Source organism: Odocoileus virginianus, chromosome 6, assembly GCF_023699985.2.
Source record: "Odocoileus virginianus isolate 20LAN1187 ecotype Illinois chromosome 6, Ovbor_1.2, whole genome shotgun sequence".
In the NCBI taxonomy this organism is placed as follows: Eukaryota; Metazoa; Chordata; class Mammalia; order Artiodactyla; family Cervidae; genus Odocoileus; species Odocoileus virginianus.
Genome location: NC_069679.1, coordinates 71,653,164 through 71,676,743, shown reverse-complemented (window position 1 = coordinate 71,676,743; position 23,580 = coordinate 71,653,164). Strand labels below are relative to the sequence as shown.

Genomic DNA, 23,580 nt, shown 5'->3' with positions numbered 1-23,580 from the left:
TAATACACTGATAGTAGTCAAGCTCTCCCACTACATCCCTGGCGGCAAGGGGATAACAAATACATACCCATGATTATCTCAAAGAACAGCTTAAAACAGCCAGTTACAAGCAAAATGTCTTAAAAACTTTTACAAGTACAGCATTCTACTCCACGATGTATACACATAAGTAGTTGTTTTTTTAAATTATGATTTACCCTCAAATTCCTGAAGCTTTAAATGATACTCCAGAAAAATTCCATATTTATCTTGTGGCTTTTCACATCTACTCCAACACATCTGTGTACTTGACCTAAAGGTAGGAGGCCCCCAAAGCTAAGCCTCTGTAATGTACATGTTATGAATTAACAACCCATCAAATTAGCCAATTGTAAGGTACTTTTGATTCTGCAACAGTCAAGCTCATTAGTAAACACTGTAACTTCAAACAGATAATCCAATGGTTAAAGCCAGGTAACTGATGTAAAGCTTTCCTAAAAAGAAACACTTCTAGTTGGTTTACAAGATCATTTGTTGATTTCAGCCTGAATTACATGGATTCTATGTTAAATGAAAATACTTCCCAACATGCAAAGTAAGGAGAACTCTTAGATACTATCTTTCATAAGGGAAACTGAATCTGTACAAAATGTTTTCAATCCCATTAAAAAAAAAATCTGAACTACCACTCATAAACCAGAGGAAAAGTTTAAGTCAAGCAATGCTAATTATAAATCTCAAGAGTTCTCAAATGTGGGTTCTCTTAACTGTGCTTAAATGGATACTTAGGAATCACCTGTGAACCTGTTAAAAAGACATTCCTAGGCCCTAATTTCTAAGGATTTGATTCAGTAGGATGGGGCTGGACTTAAAACTTTTTTTACTTTATAAAACACTGAATAGAGGAAGCTTTTAAATAGAACTTTGGAAACCTCTCCAAGATATAGTCAAATACACATATATATGTTAAGGCAGAATAGTATATATATGATGTTACTACATTATCTGTGTTAAAGGAATTAACACAAAAACAAATGGAATAGAAAAATATATATTTAGAGTGGCTTGCAATATGCACCAAAAAATATCTGGAAGGATAAAGAAAAAACTAATAACCCTGTTTTGTTTTCACCTTTCAGTAAGGGGATAGTAATAAATTATACAGGAAGGTGAGAAAAGTTTTTCCCTGTATACCTTTTTGATTGGTATAAATGTATTATCTATTATTTAAATAAAGATTTTAAATTTCTTAGATGGCTTCGATACTCGACCAGAAATAGAAACTCCCACCTGAGGAAAATGAGACATCACATTTCTAGAACACTAACAGGCAGCATTTCTACCAATACTCATACATGTATCTTCTAAAGATAATACTGCAATGACATAAGGACACATTAAAAAAAGCCACCGTCATTGGTGGGAATGTAAACTGGCGCAGCCCTATGGAAAATAGTATGTTGTGGTTTAGTTGCTAAGTCATGTCCAACTCTTTCTGACTCCATGCACTGTAGTCCACCAGGTTCCTCTGTCCATGGAATTTCCCAGGCAAGAATACCAGAATGGGTTGCTATTTCCTTCTCCAGGGGATCTTCCAGACCCAGGGATCAAACCCAGGTCTACTGTACTGCAGGCAGAATCTTTACCAACTGATTCACCAGGGAAGCCCCGGAAAATAGCATGGAGGTTCCTAAAAAACTAAAAGTAGAGCTACCATATGATTCTGCAACCCCACTTCTGGGCATATACACAGAGAAAACTCTAATTCAAAATATACATGCACCCCAATGTCACAACACTATATACAGTAGCCAAGACATGAAAGCAACCTGAATGTCCATCGACAGATGAATGAAGATATGGTATATAATGATGTTTACAATGGAATATTACTTAATCATAAAAAGAATGAAATAATGCCATTTGCAGCAACATGGATGGACCCAGAGATTATCATATTAAGTGAAGTAAATCAGAGAAAGACAAACATCAAGTGATACCACTTACATGTGTAATCTAAAAAAAAATGATACAAATGAACTTATTTACCAAACAGACTCAAAGACAGAAAACAAACTTATGGTTACCAAAAGGGCAAGCAGGGAGGAATAAATTAAGAGTTTGAGATCAGCAAATATAAACTACTATATATAAAACAGATAAACAACAAGGATTTACTGTATAGCACAGGAAACTATATTCAATATCTTAAGTATAATGAAAAAGAATCTTAAAAAATGTATGTGTGTGTGTGTGTGTGTGTATATATATATATATATATAAAAAACTGAAACACACACAAAAAAATCCAAGAAACTGAACCACTTTCCTGTATACCAGAAGCTAATACAACACTGTCATCAACCACAAAAGCAACAGTACCCACAAACTTACCTGGAGGCACGGGTGGTGGAAAGCCAGGAAACTGTGGGGGTGGGATCCCTGGTGGGAGTGCTGGGATTCCCATCGGAGGGCGATTCAAATGAGGGGGAAAAGACATTCTTACTGCAGCAGTCTAAAGAAAGAAATCATGGCAAATCACGTTATTTGAAAAATTTACAATTTGATATGCCTGGTTTCTTGGCCTTCATTTTTAGAGTATCTGCAAAATTCTGAAGTTTCTTACCCAAAGGAGTTGGCAAAGACCCTCTTTTCTCTGTCTGTCCATTGAGAATTTTTTAAACTTAGATCTTTTTTAAAATAAGTTCCCAAAATGTACACGATCTAAGTTCAGGATAGACTCCTACAATCATATGGGAATACATATAAAGGAAGAAAAAAATTTTGAGGTTCAGTTAATATCCAAAAATTAAGTACCAAACATCATTGAATCTTTTTAAACCAAACTCAGAATTCAGGAAAATATCTAACAGTTTTTAAGTGTTCTGAAGCGTTCATTTTTTATGCATCCTCAAAACTAAATTAACAAAATCACACAGTATTTGTTGATTCAGCGTTGGCCAGTTCTTGAAGGACAAATCAATGTCTCAGTGACATTCTACAAACCTGGGAAGGTAGGGGGGAACCTACAGGTATCAGGTCCCACTGTAATCATTCAAATATAAAGAAAATATCCAATTTATGACAATGGAAAAAAAATGGTAATTTTTCTTAAACGTTAAAGCAAACCTCTTAACCTTTCCTGAATGATATTTAATGAATGGATGAAATTCAAGAATCAGATGCTGGTATTTGATTTTTAAAAACACAAAAACACACTGAACTGTTTCATTTCGTTTATAACACTACTATCACTCAAAAGAAACTTTTGTCTTTTTCCTAATGAATAGAAATACTTAAGACTTTCCCTATCCTCAAATTTTACATTGTCAATATTTTTGTCAATGTACTGTAAATCTCCAAAACTACTGAGGAAAGTTTAGAAAAATGATGTTAGAATGTCCTAATAAGATTCCATGTACCAAAATAAGTGGATTGATCTGATATTAATGATGCAGCTAAAAGTAGTAACTTGATTAACAGGAGATTTTCTGTTGTATCTTTGGAAAAACTCCCCTACCTATACTCTATAACAAATGATCCAGAGTTGTCTAAAGCTTTTAAAAAATGTTTTTCTCTATTTTCTTTTCTGGGTTTTATATATTGTTTTACTCATCCTACAGGAGAGAAAGGATAAAACGTGCTTGTCTTCCACTTCCTTGCCCCAATCCCAAGTTTGGTATAAATCATTGTATTCTTCTAAAATACCTTTCTCTACACAAACTAATATATAATCATTTATGTTTTTGTGCAAGCAATATAATCATAGTATATTATGTACATTTCTCCTTCATTAACATCTCTTCACATCATAAACTTCTACTCCATTCTTTATAAAGCAATAAACTATCACTATATAGATACAACTATCTACCAACATGGATGGTTATCTCCGTAATTTACCTCTTACAAATAATATTAAATGTTCTTGGACATAATGGACATATAACTCTAAGCACCTGTGCCAAGTAATTCTATAATACAGATAAGTACTGTTATATATCTACACTTTACCTCCAAACCTACTGTACAAATATTCCCACCAAGAGTATTTAGGTATGCCCCTTCCTTATATCCTCACCATCATTCCAATCTGATAGGTAAAAAAAATACTCTCATTTCTACTTGAATTTCCCTAATCATTAATGACTGAGTATCTTTTTACTCCTTTATCAGACATTTCTTTAAAAAGTATGCCCTTTATCCTCATAGCTATTCCTCCTGAGTGTTTTCCCTTAAGAAGTTAGGATATTGAAATATTCTATAAAATCTAAACTTCAATTTCAAAAACACAGCACATTTAAAATATTCAGAAAGCTTTACAGGTAAAATAAATACGTAGAATAATGCCATATATCAGCAAGTAAGCTATTGGAAATGCCTTAAAATAGTAGGTATAAATGCAACTAATTTAAGACTGTAAATGTGTTGAATCTTTAAATAATTTTTTAAAAATACTTTCTTGCCCAAAACAAAAACAAATAATCTATATGGAAGGTGACAGGAGCATGTATCCTTTTAAAACATCGAGGGCTACTGTCCTACTTACAGAAGCTCTTGTATTATCATTATAATACTCTATCTCAGCACTTTCTTAGAAGAACAGTTGGTATTAATACCTGTTGAATAAATAATCAATGAATGAATCAGTAAACAAACACTAAGAAACTCTTTAAATAAATTTATTAAGACGTTACCATGTGTGGGTACAATTCAAGCAGTGACAAGCACCTAGCCTCACAATGGTTACAAAGATTGAACTATGAATTCGTCTTTAGAATTACTTTTCCCCCCAAGTATTAAATGCAAATACTACTTAAAAAAAAAAAAAAACAAACCCTCTATGTTCTTGGTGTTTAAACTATTTTTTCAGTTTTCAAATGTCTTTTAATTCTACAATTAACCAGATTGTGTTTTAGTTTATGCAATATACCCATTTCACTCACTCCAATTTTTCTACAGAATATTTCCCTTTTATTTGGAACTGTTAAAAACTTGCTTATTCAGAAGCTGAAATTCAAAGATGAAGGCAATCTTAATAAGATAATGGCCCTTCCTACAGAAATTCAGAAAACAAACATTTCTGGTGATCTCTGATAATTAATGTTGACTTTAAACATCCTAAAAGGAGAGTATCAACCACATACTTCAATATAGAGCGTGGTATGTTTTGATATATGTGAAATGACTGAGAACAAACTTTAGGGATAAGCAAAGTCTATCATTTTTACCTGTAGGTGATAAAACTGTAATCCTCTTACAATACTTTATAAAGACAGTCAAAGTTGGTATGTACTTTGTTGAATGAAATAGGGAAGACAGCTAAGGAATGCTTTATTTTAAACAAGCTGGTCCGCTTCACCAAGAAGGCAACATTTAAAAAGACTTGTAAGAGAATGAGGCAGGAAGCCCTATACTGGGGGCAATAGCCTTTCAAGCAAAGGAAACTGCAAATACAAAGAAACTGAGGTGTGTTTGCTCGAGGAATAAGGCCAACAGCTGAAGCACAGGACTGGCGCAAACTGGAGATGGGAAGGGGGTTCAAAAAATGTAATGCTTTGTAAACTGCTGTAAAAATACTGGTTTTTACTCTGAAAGGTTTTTGACTTGACTTATATTTTAACAGTGACACTGGCCCCTATGTTAAGACTGGAGGAGAACAAGGGTAGAAAAGTAAGAAACTATTGAAATAACCTAGACAAGAGAGGTGGCCTAGAACAGGTGTTGGTAGTGAAGTGGTGACAAGTTTCTCGTTTCTAGATATACTCTGAATGTAGTCAATTGCCGAGGGATTGTGTGTGGGGTTTAACAGAGATGAGGAGCTTATTTTATCAGCACTGAAATGACTTAAATGATTTAAAGAATACTTGAAATTTAAAGCATTTAAAGAATACTTGAAAAGTAGTGCTTCACTTTTGGAAGGTTCAAAACATTTTCATCCACCAAGGATGAAACTTTATGGCCCCAAATAACAAAACAAGCACCTACGTTGGAAGTGTTTCCTATCTCTATTGTGGCAGTGGTCAGACAGGCTTATGTATTCATCAAAATTGACTGAAATTAAAATTGATGCATTTTAATGTATGTAAATTTTATCTCAATAAATTTGGTCCTCCCCCAAAACAAAATAAAGAAGCTTTATCTATGCATTCTGCTTCTTTTTCACCTTTAAATCACTTTTTCTGCACTCTTAAGAATACCATTACTGCTTATATGCATTCAAACATTACAGATTTATCCTGACAGAAAGTATTTCACCTGGGATATAGACTTACAAGCTAATCTCATCAGGAACAAATTTCTAAAATGGTAAGAAGCAAATGAACCAACAGTTCCTCCTCAGCAAACACTCTTATACAACTTATTCATTTATTCCATAAAACATCTAGCTCCAATTATGTGCCAGATTCTTTTCTAACATTATTTTTACTAGTTCTGAAAGAGAAAATTTTAAGTTATGTGTACATGCAACCAATCGAGTAGCTCAACATTAAATATAAATGATTAGTGTAGCATGCAGTTTCCCGCTGTGTTTATAGCCTGCAAGGTACAATGGGCTGACGTAACTGTCCCAGACTAAGCAAGGCAAGCCTAACTCAGAGATGAGTGGTAGTCTAGAGCTATGGTGGGAGGAGGAAGTGACTTGTAAACAAAAAAAGAGAGAGCCTTTGGGATAATGGTTGCACATCTCTGCACATATACTAAAAATCACTGAATCGTACATTAAAATGAGTGTGTTTTACATGTCAATTATACCTTAATAAGCTGTTTTAAAAAAAAATTAGCAATATCAATTCCAGACTCCTTCAGGCAAAACCAAATTAAGACCTGTAGACTACACTGTATCAATATTAATTTCCTGATTTTGTTGTTAGTTTAGAGAATGTTAACTGTTTTTACGAAATACACACTTAAGTATTAGGGGTTAAAAGGGACACCACATCTGCAACTCACTAGCAAAGATTTCAGAAGAAAACTATGAAGACAAAAAGGAGAGGAAGATAAAGCAAACAGGTAAAATGTTAACATTTGGGGAATCTGGCTGAAAGATATTTGAGAATCCTTTATACCATTCTTACAACACTTTTTTAAGTTTGAAATTATGTCAAAATAAAAAGTTAAAAAGCAAAAAAAAAAAGTTAAAAAGCGATAGCAGTAATTCTCAGTGAAAATATGTTCTTTTTATTTTCTCGAGTTTCAAAATTTAAAAAAAGTTAGGAAAAATTATATTCAAAAAACTGAGGAATCAATCAAAATCCTCTTATGAATCTCAGTAGCAGCATCAGAAAGAACTATCAAGAAATTAAAAAAGATAAACAGCATGCTTTTATACGATACTGAGTCAATGATTACTTTCGCTTCTACAGTATAAAACAGTCTATAAATTTTCTCTAAATTATGTGTAAATGAAAAAACTATATGAAATACAACTAACTTGGAGGTAGCCAAAAAGCAAATAATTCATCTTCTGGGGTTACCAACGTCATGAAAATATCAACTTTAATTTGATATTTTAATCTACTTTTGTTTACAAAAGCTTTCAACACAGATCATCTCATTTAGCCTCCCAAATTACCTAGTCTAAATATACTCTTCTCCTTTTACTGATAAAGAAGCTAACTAATCCAAAAGAATACAATTCGCGGGTAAGGACTCCAAGGTCCCCACTATCCTGAAATTACCAATCCAAAGGCTGTTTTCGCTTATCACAATGCTTCTTTCTAATAATAACGTACCAATGATTAACTCTGACTTAATACAACTCTATCCAGGGTACACTGGAAGAAATGTTAAGTCAGGGATAGGCTCCTGTACTTCAGTGAAAATTCTTAAACAACAAACACTATTAGGTAATATGCACTAAACACTTACTATGTTACCTGGTTATTGCACTAAGGATTTTACATACGTTTTTCTCAATTAATTCCCAATTCCAATAACCTATGAGGTGGATATCGTCAATAATCTTCACTTTACAGGTGAAGAAAACCAAGGCTTCAAGAAAAGTTAAAGAGGTAAAACACCATAGTATCTCTACTTGAATCGTGAGGAACTATTACTGACCAACTGTTTGCATTTCCACCCTCTGAACGTTTTGGAGATAACCTTTTAGAAAGCAAAGCTCTCAAAACAATATAAAAATTGCTTATACACTACTGCCAAATACCCAATTCACAGTACTTCAAAACTAGAGCAGTCTGGTGCAAGAGAAGCCCAATTTCCTCCCTCCTCCCGGTCTGCTCCACTCTGCCCAGTTATCAAAATGGCTTTTCCCTGGCAATATAAAAAACCATATTACGTAACTTCAAAATAATCTTCATACTCTTAGAACTTGTTCTAAAAACATGTTGTAAAAGCAGTAATGAAGACCACAGAATGATGAAAACGAAGTAACATATTCTAACGTGGAGCTTGGACCTCTCCTAGAATCAATGGACACAGTTTACTGTAACCTCCAGGGGAGCAAAGGGGCAGGGCCACAACACTCATCACAATCTTAAGACAGCAAACCAACTAGGAGGGTGCTAGAAAAGTTGGGCAGCAGCTAAATTTAAGTGGCGGCAAGGTGGGGACGGTGGGAGAGAGGGCAGTTCACTCGGTGGCGGGCTTTAGATGACCAGAGAGGAAGGGAAAGAAATCAGACGGTGGCCAGCCCCCCCTACCCCACCTCCGATAAAAAGGGTGGGTGCTGGCCGGCCTTTAGGCATAGTCTGGAGCAATTGAACCCTAGGCCCGGAATATCTACCGGAGGGATTCCGCAGGCTCAGGCTTGAAAGGGATCTCAAGAAAGGACTCCCCAGGGGGGCGACAGCTCGTTTTCTGGTAAACGCGGAGCCCAGAATGGGCCGAGGCCACTCTGTGGCGAGCCGTGGAAAGGAAAGGAAAAGTGGGCGACAATGCAAGGAGGCCGGTAGGTTTGGGCTTCACCGGCTGCCGCTAGGCCCACAGATTTTCGAGGCCTTAGAGAAGTGGAGAAACCCAAGCCTCGTGCCCGTCCCCTCCCCCACCCCAACCCCCCGCCCCCGTCCCCGTCCCCTGTACCCTTATTCCCATCCCACCCCGGCCCTCTCGAAGCCTCCCAGGCTTTCCCTCCGCCCCCAACCGAAGTACCCTGTCTCCGGGTTTCCGCACGCATTCTGAGGCGTGAACTCACCCGCCGCTGAGGAAACGGCACTGTCTTCGCAGTCTTCCGGGCTCCAGGTTACGAGTGGGCTCCACCGGTTCGAGGTTTCTGCGCGCCGCTATCCGGGAGACCGGGTCCAAAGCGCCTACTCGCACAGGCCGCAAAACACCGCCGCGCTGCGCGGGGAGCTTCTGGAGGTCTTCCTAGTGCCCGGCGTGCATTGCGGCCAGGGGAGTGGGGGGGAGGATCATAGAGAAGAGCGCGTATAGATAGTCTTCACTCTTGGCTCTGAATCACCACGCAGCGGCGAATCACCATAGAGATGGAGCGCCTAATGAGGGCTAGAAAGTCTTGAGCCGTCATTTACGACCCACCCTGCCATTTTTGATTGGAGCTGATTCAATCTTATGATTACGCGACGCCATCTTGAGGTCAAGGTTCCGACTGGACTCGGTGTGAGGACTGTAAAGAGGGCTTCCCGCTTTCGGTAGTTTGTGTTTTGGGGGTTAGAACCTTGCTTTGTGGCTTATTGAACTGCAATGGGCTGATAACTGGGCCTCACCCAGCTCCTCAGTAGAAACCCTAAGTGCTAATCCTAGAAAACTACTGTTGATACCAAGATATAAGTGGCTAAGACTGTGGTTTGGAAAAAATGCGCACATTCACAAACAGGAAAGCTTACACGCGCTGGTAGGGCCAAAGAGGCTGCTAAAACATGTTTGAAATGCCTAGAAACGCCCTGTAATAGTATTTAACCCATGGAACTTCAGTTATTAGATTAAAATTAATCACGAATGATTAGGTTATTCAATTTATGGATTGTATGGTCAGTATCTATTTACAGGCCTGTGTTTCCCAACTGCTTGCATCTTAGAAGAGTTATCATTTATTTAGTATAAAGTTACTGTCTCTGAGTGCTTGGTGCTGGGAGTATGGTAAATAGAAATGAAACTATTTTCCTTGTTCAGGAGAGCTGCAAACAACGCAGAATAGAGGATAAACTGCACTGACCACTGCATATAAAATTGAACGTATCTATATACTCCCTATCCGGTTTTCCTATTTATTTTTACTGTATAAAACTTTTTCCTTCTTTATGGTTTGTCTGCCCATACCCCACTAGATGTAAACTTAAGGAGTGCGAGTATTGTCTGTTTTGTTCACTGCTGTGTATCCCAAGTGCCTAGGATGACGCCTCATACATAGCAAAGGCTCAATAAATATATGTTGAATGAAAGAAATGGTTACATGTGGATACCAACAGTGCATAAAACGCAGTAGGAAACTAATGTAGAATGCTATACCAGTACCATCATTTGTAAAATTTACATCTGTATTTCTGCTTGCAAAGTTTGTTACCATTCAGAAAGTCTAATAAAACCTACTCTCCCAGAGCTATTGTATGGATTAAATAGCTAATACATGTGAAAATACTTTGTTCAGTAAACTGCTAGTCAAATGCTAGTTATATTTTAAAATAAAAAGTTTGTGCTTTTTTAACAACCACAAGCATAAACAGAAATCCTCTCAGGTTATCCCTATATATAATTAGAAACAATGTACACAAATTTATGTATTACTTGTATGATAAAATAAAACCTTAGAGAAGTCTCAAGCAACAATTTGCTTTCCTATAGTAAACATGTTGTTTCTGTTGACCTAGCCTCTTTTCCCCAGCCTTTGGTAAAGGCATTCCAAATTTCTTAAAAGAAACCATCCTTCAACTACTCCAGATCTTTGTGGTTTGAATACAAAGTCCCAACCCTAGCAAAAACCCTTAGGACATAGGGAGGGGCTTATGACCCAATCAGAGCTGGTAACATAGCCCTTACATTGTATCAGGCACTATTTCAAATAGTGTATCAGGCACATCCTACAAATATCACCAAATTTAAATCTCACAGCAACCCAGGTATTAGAAACTATTGTGATTGTTGTTCAGTTGCTAAGTTGTGTCTGACTCTTTGGGACCCCCATGAACTACAGCATGCCAGGCTTCCCTGTCTTTCAAACTCATGTCCATTGAGTCAAGGATGCCATCCAGCCGTCTCATCCTCTGTTGTCCTCTTCTCTTGTCCTCAATCTTTCCCAGCATCAGGGTCTTTTACAGTGAGTTGGCTCTTTGCATCAGGTGGCCAAAGAATTAGAGCTTCAGCTTCAGCATCATTCCTTCCAATGAATATTCAGGGTTGATTTCCTTTAGCATTGACTGGTTGATCCGCTTTCTGTCTAAGGGACCCCCAAGAGTCTTCTCCAACACCACAGTTCAAAACTGTCAATTCTTCAGTGCTCAGCCTTCTTTATGGTCCAATTCTCACATCCATACATGACTACTGGAAAAACCACATCTTTGATTAGATGGACCTTTGTCAGCAAAGTAATGTCTCTGCTTTTTAATATGCTGTCTAGGTTTGTCATGGCTTTTCTTCCAAGGATCAAACATCTTTTAATTTCGTGGCTGCAGTCATTGTTGTCACCGTTTCCACTTTTTCTGTATCTGTTTGCCGTGAAGTGATGGGACCAGAACTATTGTGATACAGATGAAAATAAGCTAAGGCTTGAAGAAGTTAAATAAGATAATAGGAATAGTAGATAATTGATGAAGCCAACCTAGTTACTGAGTCCATGCTTTCAACCTTTACACTATGTGCTTCATCCTATCAAGAAAAATGCTTAAAGGGGGAGGGCAGGAGAACTCTTCCTTTTTTCACTTAACTCTGGGAGGATTTAAACTTAGAGCTAGTGGAGAAAAAATGAAACCAACACAGAAGAAAGCAGGGCTAAGCTGACTATATCATTTGAAATCATGGATTCAGCCATTCTTTAGGCCAGTTATGCTTCTAGGGCTTCCTTGGTGGCACAGTGGATAAGAATACATCTGCCAATGCAGGGGACACAGGTTTGAGCCCTAGATGGGGAAGATCCCCTGAAGAAGGAAATGGCAACACATCCCAGTATTCTTGCCCAGAAAATCCCATGGACAGAAGAGCCTGGTGGTCTATAGTCCATGAGGTTGCAAAAGAGCCAGGTACGACTTGGTGTCTAAACAGCAACACAACAGCATGCTTCTAGGCTTCTTGGTTTGTAAGCCAATAAATTCCTTTTCCTAAATCAGTTTGAATTGAATGTCCCATCCTTTCAACAGAAACAGCCCTAAATAATGCACTCATATATCACTTGTAGGGCTTCCCAGGTGGCACAGTGGGTAAAGAATCTGCAATGCAGGAGACACAGATTCAATTCCTGGATTGGGAAGATCGCCTGGAGGAGGGCCTTGCAACCCACTCCAGTATTCTTGCCTGAAAAATTCTATGGACAGTGGAGCTTGGCAGGCTACAGTCCATGGGGTTGCAAAGAGTCATACATGACTGAGCATGCACGCAGTTTCATTATGTACATTCTGGCCCTATTCCTATTACCCTATTTGAGCCAAATGGTCAGCAAAATATCAGGTGACCTATGAAAAGAACATACTTTAGCTGAACCAAGCAGATCATCTCAGGAATTTAAACTCAAGATCAATGAATTGATAGCAAAAGAAAAATGCAGTGATAGGTGAGAGAGTAGGTGAATTATGTCAAAAACAGAAAGTCACTAGAATAGGTCCATTTGTGCCTTGGGTTGAGAGGAGGGAATTATTGGAGCTCATACCAAGGCATCTGAGTTGTCATTAGAGCTGCTGGAGCTGAGGTGGTGTCCTGATGAAGCTCCTGTCTCCCAAAGGCTTCCTGTATGATTGTCATCTGTTTCTCACATAGTTTCCATGTTAGACACTGAGTTCCTTCAAGGAAGGGGCCATGTGTTTATTCACCTTTAAAAGGCTAAGCTATATATGTCAATATTTAAAAATCACAGCATGTCTTTTTTTTTTTTTTTTTAGCATGTCTTTAAAAATAGGAAAATAGTTTTAAACAGCCAGGTATCAAGCAGTTTGTCTCTACATCTCTGCCTGGAGCGTCAATTTAGGCTACTTTGTCATCCAGATTTAGACTATGTGAATTCAAACTTCTGTCAATTGAAATTATTAAAATATTTATGTAATTATAGAAGATAGGCATATTGTATTAGGTCATCTAAAATTAATTATCGAAAAAGTAATAGCACTGGGTAAAAGAAGAAATAGGTATAAAAAAGGGCAGCTTTCCATATGAAATAGTAATCTGGTGGCTCAGTTGGCAAAAAAATCTGCCTGCAAGGCTTGGAGACCCGGGTTCAATCCCTGGATTGGGAAGATCCCCTGGAGAAGGGACTGGCAACCCACTCCAGTATTCTTGCCTGGAGAATCCCATGGATAGAGGAGCCTGGCAGGCTACAGTCCATGGGCTCGCAGAGTCAGACACGACTGAGCAACTAACACACACCATATGAAATGATGAATTAGACTACTCTTTGGGCTATAAAGAAGAGATAGTCATGGGACTTCCCTGGTGGTCCAGTGGTTAAGAATCTGCCTTGCAATGCCAAAGACGTGGGTTCTGTCCCTATTCGGGGAAATAAGATCTCACATACTGCAGACAACTAAGGCCGCGTGTTGCAACCGCTGAGCGTGTGCACCAGAGCTAGAGAGTCCCTGTGCATCAGTGAAAAATCCCACGTGACTCAAACAAGACCCAATGCAGCCAAATAATTTTTTTTTTAAAAAGGGACTTTGAAAAATGGAGAATCTGTTAAAGTGTAACGATAGAAATATGCAAAGTATTAGTACCAGCACTTAGGCTAGCCTGAGAATCTGGTGAAGTCAGGGAAGTTTTCCAGGAGGAAGTATTATCCTGAGCTATGTTTAACTAGGGCTACAGAAGGAAGACAATTGATGAATAAGATATAAAAACTGCTTCCTTTTATTAGTAATTATAGAAAAGCTATTACCATAGTGAGGTATCATTTTAAAGTCATTTCATTTGTAAAAAATAAGGAGTTTAATAATACAAGAATGTAGAATAACAGGAACACTTAGGGATTGCTGGTGAAAGTCTACATTGGCACAACTATTTTGGCATAACTTAGAAAAATAAAGCTTGTGCTTTGCCTAAAAATCAGCAGTTCAACTTCTAATTTCATAAAGAAACTTGTGTATATACAGTGGTACACATGTTCAAAAATGTCCATGACACCATTGTTCATAAAGGAAAAAACAATGGAAAGTGTTCAAATGGTTGACAGGAGAATAAATATACACATTTTCAAAATTTACATAATGAGCATTGTATAAAGATAGAATGAATAAACTACAGTTACATACATGAAGTGTTGAGTCAAAGAAGTCATAGAGCTGTATGTTGTACGATATCATTAATATAAAGATTAAAAAATTATATAAGTAAGAAACTATTGTTTAAGAAACATGTATATGTGGTAAACTATAAGAAAATTAATTAAAAATTCATGGTCAGGGCTTCCCTTGGTGGCTCAGTGGTAAAGAATCTGTCTGCCAATGCAGGAGACATGGGTTCTATCCCTGATCTGGAGAGATTCCATGTGCGTCAGAGCAATGAAGCGCTTGAGCCACGACTGTTAAACCTGTATTAAACCTGTGCTCATGAGCCTGGAACCACAACTACTGAGACTGTGCCGCAAATGCTGAAGCCCACACGCCCTCGAGTCCGTGCTCCAAAGAGAAGTCACCCCAATGAGAAGCCCACACAGTGCGACTGGACAGTAGCCCCTACTCCGCACAACTCGAGAAAAGCCCACACAGCAATGAAGACTCAGCAAAACCAAAAACAAATAAATTATGAAAAAGAATAATTCAGAGTAGTGGTTATCTCTTGGAATTGCTATTTCTCCTTTGGAGAAAACAAAGGTGGAGATTGGAAAGGAACATATAATTATCCTCAATGGTTTTGATAATGTTCTAGTGTGTAAATTCATTGCTGGGTTTATTAATTTTTTTTCATTGCTGGGTTTAATGATTTTAATTTTATTATTATGCTTTAGAGTTTACATATGCACTACATATGTTTTCAACATAGCAAATATTACGTATATTTTAGCTTAGAAATAAATTACACAACCACATCTACATATACAACACTTATAGAAATGGTTTGTTTTATTTTGCTTTTAAAAATTTTACGCAAATAGAATCATACAGATTTTCAACTTTTATTCATTAATAGGACTTTTTCATATTAAATTAGTATATAGAAATCTGCCTTATTTTTAAAACTGCTACGTTGTATTCCATAATATGGTTGTGTCATAGCGTCTGAACTAGAAAGTTTTCAACAACAAGACACAAACAGCTCAGAGTGACCTAACCAGTAAGGAAATGTATCGGCCCATTCAGCAGAGAGACTAAATAGGCTGCCTTTCAGGACTCAGTGATCCAGAACTTTAATAATCTTATCAAGAATGAGGTTCTTCTGTCTTTATTTTTTCTTACCTCCCTGCTCTACCATCTACAATGTGGGCCTTGTTCGAAGGCTAACTTCCCTCATGGTCATAGTGCGGCTACTTTGAGCCCATCAGTTGAGTCCAGTTCAGTCGCTCAGTCGTGTCCAACTCTTTGCAACCCCAAGGACCACAGCATGTCAGGCGTCCCTGTCTGTTGCCAACCCCCAGAGTTTGCTCAAAGTCATGTCCATCAAGTCAGTGATGCCATGCAACCATCTCATCCTCTGTCATCCCCTTCTTCTCCCGCCTTAATCTTTCCCAGCATCAGGGTCCTTTCCAGTGAGTCAATTCTTCGCATCAGGTAGCCAAAGTATTGGAGTTTCAGCTTCAGCATCAGTCATTCCAATGAATATTCAGGACTGATTTCCTTTAGGATTGACTAGTTGGATCTCCTTGTAGTCCAAGGGACTCTCAAGAGTCTTCTTTAACACCACAGTTCAAAAGCATCTTCTTTAGTTGTCTTTTAATTTCATGGCTGCAGTCACCATCTGCAGTGATTTTGGAGCCCCCCAAAATAGAGTCTCTCACTGTTTCCCCATCTATTTCCCATGAAGTATTGGGACCGGATGTTATGATCTTAGTTTTTTGAATATTGAATTTTAAGCCAATTTTTTCACTCTCCTCTTTCACTTTCATCAAGAGGCTCTTCAGTTCCTCTTCACTTTCTGTCAAAAGTGGTGTCATCTGCGTATCTCAATTTTTGTTATTTCTCCCGGCAGTCTTGTTTCCAGCTTGTGCTTCATCCAGCCCAGCATTTCTCATGATGTACTCTGCATAGAAGTTAAATAAGCAGGGTGACAATATACAGCTTTTCATACTCCTTTCCTGATTTGGAACCAGTTTGTTGTTCCATGTCAGGTTCTAACTGTTGCTTCTTGACCTACATACAGATTTCTCAGGAGGCAGGTCAGGTGGTCTGCTATTTCCATCTCTTGAAGAAAATTCCACATGATTTTTAATTAAAGAGAAAGTATAAGAGGATTTCAGAAGTTCTTTTTAAAAAAATTTTATTGAAGTCTAGTTAATTTACAATGTTGTGTTCATTTCTGCTGTATAGCAAAGTGGTTCAGTTACATACATTTTTTTCATATTCCTTTCCATATGGTCTATCACAGGATATTGCACATAATTCCTTGGGATATACAATAGGACCTTGTCATTTATCTATCTTATGTATAATAGTTTGCGTCTGCTAATCCCAAGCTACCAATCCTTCCCTCCTGCATCACCCCCACCTTGGGCAACCACAGTCTAATCTCTATGTCTGTTAATCTGTTTCTCTTTCATAGATATTTTCATTAGTGTTGTATTTTACATTCTATATATAAGTGATGTCATATGGTATTTGTTGTCCTGTTTCTCATTTACTTAGTATGGTAATCTCTAGATCCTTGCAAGTTCCTGCAAATGACATTATTTCATTCTTTTTTATGGAAGAGTAATATTTCCATTAAAAGACGCTTGCTCCTTTGAAGAAAAGCTATGACCAACCCAGATAGCATAATAAAAAGCAGAGACATTACTTTTGAATCTTATGGCAACTCTAGTTTTTTAAAGGAAATTCCATACTGTTTACCATAGAGGCTGCACCAATTTACATTTCCACCAACAGGGTAGGAGGATTCCCTTTTCTCCACACCCTTACCAGCTTTTATTGTTTGTAGACTTTTTGATGATGGTCATTAGGACTGTTTTGAGGTGATAACTACATTGTAGTTTTGATTTGCATTTCTTTAATACTGATGCTAGCATCTTTTCATGTACATATTGGCCATCTATATGTCTTCTTTAGAGAAGTAGTTGGGTCTTCTGCCCATTTTTCAATTTGAGTTATTTGGTTTTTTGTTACTGGATTGTATGAACGGTTTGACTATTTTGAAAATTAAGCCCTTGTTGTTCATTTTGTTTGCAAATACTTTTTCCCAGTTCATAGGCTGTCTTTTCATTTTGTTTATGGTCAGAAGTTCTTCCAGAAGCTCAAGGAAGAACTTTCTGAAAGCCCTAGGAACATGAATTGATCGCATCCTAAATTGTTTCTTGTTCTTACCTTAAATAAAATAATTGGTAAAATACTCTTAGAAAATCAAGCCTATCCCTTGAGGTAAGAGAGAGGTCAGCTTTCTCAAAAAATCTGAAGTCGGGGGGGGGGGGGGGGGCGGTAAATGTGGTTATTTGAGCAAAATTAGAATTATGTTAGAGAAGAGAAAGAGGGAAACAGAATCTGAGAAGGCAACCATAGTCCATTATACAATTTATTTAATAATTTTCAAATTTATGAACGTTTGTTTCCAATTTGTATTCATTTAAACAATTATGCAGTTATCATCTTTATACAAGTTTCCTTCAAAATATATGTTCATAATTCTTGAGGACTGATACCTAGGAGCAGAAAGGAATAGTGGAAAGAGTATGCTGATTTCTAACTTTGAATAGATACTACCAAATAGTTCTTCAAAGGAGCTATACCCACTACATTACTAAAAATAGTTTAAACTTGAATACATATATATACATTGTTGTTATTGTTTAGTTCCTAAGTCCTGTCTGATTCTTTTGCAACAGCATGAACTGTGTAGCCCACCTGGCTCCTCTGTCCATGTAGATTGCCTTTCCTTCTCCAGGGAATTTTCCTGACCCAGGGATCAAACCTAAGTCTCCTGCATTGAAAGTGAAAATCACTCAGTCGTGTCCATCTCTTTTTGACCCCATGGACTGTAGCCCACAGACTCTTCTGTTCATGGAATTCTCCAGGCAAGAATACTCCAGTGGGTTGCCATTTCCTCCAGGGTAACTTCCTGACCTAGGGATCGAACCCAGGTCTCTTGCATTGGCAGGCAAATTCTTTACCACTGAGCCACCAGGGAAGCACATATATACATACATACATCAGTTCAGTTCAGTTCAGTCGCTCAGTCGTGTCCAACTCTTTGCGACCCCATGAACCGCAGCACGCCAGGCCCCCGTCCATCACCAGCTCCTGGAGAATACCCAAACTCATGTCCACTGAGTCGGTGATGCCATCCAACCATCTCATCCTCTGTCGTCCCCTTCTCCTCTTGCCCTCAATCTTTCCCAGCATCAGGGTCTTTTCCAATGAGTCAGCTCTTTGCAATACTTTGGCCAAAGTATTGGAGTTTGAGCTTCAACATCAGTCCTTCCAATGAATACCCAGGACTGATCTCCTTTAGGATGGACTGGTTGGATCTCCTTGCAGTCCAAGGGACTCTCAAGAGTCTTCTCCAACACCACAGTTCAAAAGCATCAATTCTTCAGCGCTGCTGCTGCTGCTAAGTCACTTCAGTCGTGTCTGACTCTGTGTGACCCCATCCCTGGGATTCTCCAGGCAAGAACACTGGAGTGGATTGCCATTTCCTTCTGCAATGCAGAAAAGTGAAAAGTGAATGTGAAGTTGCTCAGTCATGTCCGACTCTTCGCAACCCCATGGACTGCAGCCTACCAGGCTCCTGCGTCCATGGGATTTTCCAGGCAAGAGTACTGGAGTGGGGTGCTATTGCCTTCTCCGTCTTCGGCGCTAAGCTTTCTTTATAGTCCAACTCTCACATCTGTACATGACTGTTGGAAAAACCATAGCCTTGACTAGACGGATCTTTGTTGGCAAAGTAATGTCTCTGCTTTTTAATATGCTATCTAGGTTGGTCATAATTTTCCTTCCAAGGAGTAAGCATCTTTTAATTTCATCGCTTCAGTCACTATCTGCAGTGATTTTGGAGCCCCCAACCCCCAGAAATAAAGTCAGCCACTGTTTCCACTGTTTCCCCATCTATTTGCCATGAAGTGATGGGACCGGATGCCATGATCTTTCTGAACATTGAGCTTTAAGCCAACTTTTTCACTCTCCTCTTTCACTTTCGTCAAGAGGCTCTAGAGTTCTTCTTCACTTTGTGCCATAGGTGTGGTGTGATCTGCATATCTGAGGTTATTGATATTTCTCCCAGCAATCTTGATTCCAGCTTGTGCTTCATCCAGCCCAGCATTTCTCGTGATGTACTCTGCATATAAGTTAAATAGGCAGGGTGACAATATACAGCCTTGACGTACTCCTTTTCCTATTTGGAACCAGTCTGTTGTTCCATGTCCAGTTCGAACTGTTGCTTCCTGACCTGCATACAGGTTTCTGAAGAGGCAGGTCAGGTGATCTGGTATTCCCATCTCTTTCAGAATTTTCAATAGTTTATTGTGATCCACACAGTCAAAGGCTTTGGAATAGTCAATAAAGCAAAAATAAATGTTTTTCTGGAACTCTCTTGCTTTTTTGATGATCCATTGGATGTTGGCAGTTTGATCTCTGGTTCCTCTGCCTTTTCTAAAACCAGCTTGAACATCTGGAAGTTCACAGTTCACATATTGCTGAATCCTGGCTTGGAGAATTTTGAGCATTACTTTATGAACATGTGAGATGAGTGCAATTGTGTAGTAGTTTGAGCATTCTTTGGCATTGCCTTTACATACATTTGCTTTAATGCTAGACAATGACATTTAACTTAGTTTTTTTCTTTATTTTTATTAGTTGGAGGCTAATTACTTTACAATATTGTAGTGGTTTTTGCTGTACATTGACATGAATCAGCCATTGATTTACATGTATTCCCCATCCTGATCCCCCCTCCCACCTCCCTCCCCATCCCATCCCTCTGGGTCATCCCAGTGCACCAGCCCTGAGTACTTGTCTCATGCATCCAACCTGGACTGGCGATCTGTTTCACACTTGATAATATACACGTTTCAGTGCTGTTCTCTCAGATCATCCCACCCTCGCCTTCTCCCATAGAGTCCAAAAGACTGTTCAATACATCTGTGTCTCTTTTTCTGTCTTGCATATAGGGTTATTGTTACCATCTTTCTAAATTCCATATATATGCGTTAGTATATGTTGGTGTTTATCTTTCTGGCTTACTTCACTCTGTATAATGGGCTCCAGTTTCATCCATCTCATTAGAACTGATTCAAATGTATTTTTTTAATGGCTGAGTAATATTCTGTTGTGTATATGTACCAAAGCTTTCTTATCCATTCGTCTGCGATGGGCATCTAGGTTGCTTCCATGTCCTGGCTATTATAAACAGTGCTGCAATGAACACTGAGGTACACGTGTCTCTTTCAGATCTGGTTTCCTCAGTGTGTATGCCCAGGAGTGGGATTGCTGGGTCATATGGCAGTTCTATTTCCAGTTTTTTAAGGAATCTTCACACTGTTCTCCATAGTGGCTGTACTAGTTTGCATTCCCACCAACAGTGTAAGAAGGTTCCCTTTTCTCCAAACCCTCTCCAGCATTTATTGCTTGTAGACTTTTGGATAGCAGCCATTCTGACTGGCGTGTAATGGTACCTCATTGTGGTTTTGATTTGCATTTCTCTGATAATGAGTGATGTTGAGCATCTTTTCATGTGTTTGTTAGCCATCAGTATGTCTTCTTTGGAGAAATGTCTGTTGAGTTCTTTGGCCCATTTTTTGATTGGGTCATTTATTTTTCTGGAATTGAGCTGCAGGAGTTGCTTGTATATTTTTGAGATTAATCCTTTGTCTGTTGCTTCGTTTGCTATTATTTTCTCCCATTCTGAAGGCTGTCTTTTCACCTTGCTTATAGCTTCCTTTGTTGTGCAAAAGCTTTTAAGTTTAATTAGGTCCCATTTGTTTATTTTTGCTTTTATTTCCAATATTCTTGGAGGTGGGTCATAGAGGATCTTGCTGTGATTTATGTCGGAGAGTGTTTTGCCTATGTTCTCCTCTAGGAGTTTTATCGTTTCTGGTCTTACATTTAGATCTTTAATCCATTTTGTGTTTATTTTCATGTATGGTGTTAGACATTTAATTTAGTTTAAATTACATTTCCATGACTTTCTCCAGTGAAGGTGATTATCTCATCCTACAACTATTATCTGAACCTGCTCCCCACCAATCCAATAAAACTACATCTACTTTTAGTCTTTTAGTATTTAATACCTCTGACCACTACTTTTTTTTCTCTTGACTACGCCACACGACTTGTGGGATCTCAGTTCCCTGACTGGGGAATGAACCCAGGTCACAGCAATGAAAGTGCGAAATCCTAACCACCAGACCACCAGGGAACTCCCTGACCACTGCCTTTAACAATTTCTTCTTCCTTGGTTCCCATGTCCCAGGTTCTTCCTCCTACAACACTGCTTCCTCCTTCTCAGTTTCCTTTGAATAGTCCTCTTCTGATTCTTGCATCTTAAAATGTTCTTCATCCTCAGTGTCCTGTTGCAGGCCTCCCTCCCTTGTTAGTCTAAGTGATTCCACAGCTGACGCATCTACTCTTAGGGCTTCAACAATGGGTCCACATATACAGATCTATTCTCAGATCTATGTCTGTAGCCTAGATCATGTGAACGCCCTTCTCTTATTGGCCAACTATCTGCCAAGTGTCTCTATTAGGATATTTCCTGGGCACCTCAAACCCAACTTAGGCAAAACTCCACTTAATATCATCTTCACAATTTTTTTTGCTTTGGTTTTTGTAAAAAGTAAAATTCACATAAAGTTCACAATTTTTTTCCTTTTTTTTTCCATTTATTTTTATTAGTTGGAGGCTAATTACTTTACATCATTACAGTAGTTTTTGTCATACATTGAAATGAATTAGCCATGGATATTTTTATTTTTTTTTAAAGTTCACAATTTTAAACATTCTTAGGTCTATAATTCAGTGGCTTTTAGTGCATTCACAGTGTTGTGCAACAATCACCACTAATTCCAGAACTTTTCATCCCTTCAAATAAAATTCTGTACATTAATCAGTCACTCTCACTCTCTGTTATCCATTCCCCACAGCCTTGGAAACCACTAATTTGTTTCTATGGATTTGCCTATTCTGGGCACTTCCTATGAACAGAGTCATACAATATGATTTATGTCTGACTTGTTTATTCCCAGGTGGTGCAATGGTAAAGAATCCACCTGCCAAGCAGGAGACCCAGGTTCGATCCCTGGGTCAGAAAAATACCCTGGAGGAGGAAATGGCAACCCGCTTCAGCATTCTCCCCTGGGAAATCCCATGGACCAAGGAGTCTTGCAGGCTACAGTCCATGGGGTCACAAGAGTGTTGGACATGACTGAATGACTTAACAACAACATCTTTCACTTAACATGTTGTGAAGTTTCATCCATTTGAACCATTTGACAGTACCTCATTCCTTTTTATGGCTGAATAACATACTGTTGTATGGATATGCCAGGTTTTATTTATCCAGTTATTAGTTGATGGACATTTGAATTGTTTTCACTGTGAATAATGGTACAATGCATATTTGTATGCAAATTTTGTTTGAACATATGTTTTCCATTCTCTTGAATGTTGTCTCTGGGAATGGAATTGTGGGATTATATGGTAGCCCTATGTTTAACTTTTGAAGGAAATACCAAACTATTTTCAAAAGCAGCTGCACCATTTTACATTCCCACTAGCAACGTTTGAGGATTTCAATTGCTAATATTTGTAATTCTCTGGATTTTTTCCCCCTAGTTATACCTGTCCTAGTGGATGTGAAGTGATATCTCATTGGGGTTTTGGTTTGCATTTCTGTAATGAGCATTTCGGGCTTGCTTTGTGGTTCAGATGGTAAAGAATCTGCCTGCAATGTGGAAGACCTGGGTTCAGTCCCTGGGTTGGGAAGATCCCCTGGAGGAGGGTATGACAACCCATTTCAGTATCCTTGCCTTGGGAAATTCCATGGACAGAGGAGCCTGGCGAGCTATAGCCCATGGGTTTGCAGAGTTGGACATGACTGAGAGACTAAGCACAATGAGTATCTATCCATGTGCTTTTTGGCCATACATGTATCATTTTTCTCTAGTCTTTTTAGATTAGAGAAATGTCTATTTACATTCTTTGCTCTTTTTAAATTATTTGACTTACTATTATTAAGTTTTAAGAATTCTTTATGTATTATGAATATTAGACTCATCAGTTCAGTTCAGTCATTCGCTCAGTCGTGTCCGACTCTTTGCGACCCCATGAACCGCAGCACGCCAGGCCTCCCTGTCCATCACCAACTCCCAGAGTTTACTCAAACTCATGCCCATTGAGTTGGTGATGCCATCCA

The 23,580-nt window shown here is 38.3% G+C and overlaps 1 protein-coding gene and 1 long non-coding RNA gene across 4 annotated transcripts in view; one reads left to right on the top strand and one right to left on the bottom strand.

Annotated features, from left to right (window-relative positions):
• Window positions 1–9,277, bottom strand: part of RBM25 (RNA binding motif protein 25) — a 53,270-nt gene extending 43,993 nt beyond the window's left edge. The window contains exons 1-3 of one of the 2 annotated variants that reach the window (XM_020911186.2): window positions 9,134–9,277; window positions 2,606–2,722; window positions 2,374–2,494 (exon numbers count right to left, since the gene is read on the bottom strand). In XM_020911186.2, the coding sequence (XP_020766845.1) occupies window positions 2,374–2,494; window positions 2,606–2,647 (163 nt within the window). In that variant the 5' untranslated portion in view covers window positions 2,648–2,722; window positions 9,134–9,277. The remainder of the gene's footprint in view (window positions 1–2,373; window positions 2,495–2,605; window positions 2,723–9,133) is intronic. The other variant, XM_020911188.2, reaches the window with a different exon arrangement.
• A 77-nt stretch (window positions 9,278–9,354) lies between these two features.
• On the top strand, window positions 9,355–14,848 carry LOC139035678 (uncharacterized). 2 transcript variants are annotated; one of them, XR_011488367.1, is made up of 2 exons: window positions 9,355–9,590; window positions 14,541–14,848. It is a non-coding gene; the product is annotated as an uncharacterized lncRNA (long non-coding RNA). The 2 variants fall into 2 exon arrangements; XR_011488368.1 differs by having other exon boundaries at window positions 9,355–9,593.
• Window positions 14,849–23,580: the final 8,732 nt, after the last annotated feature.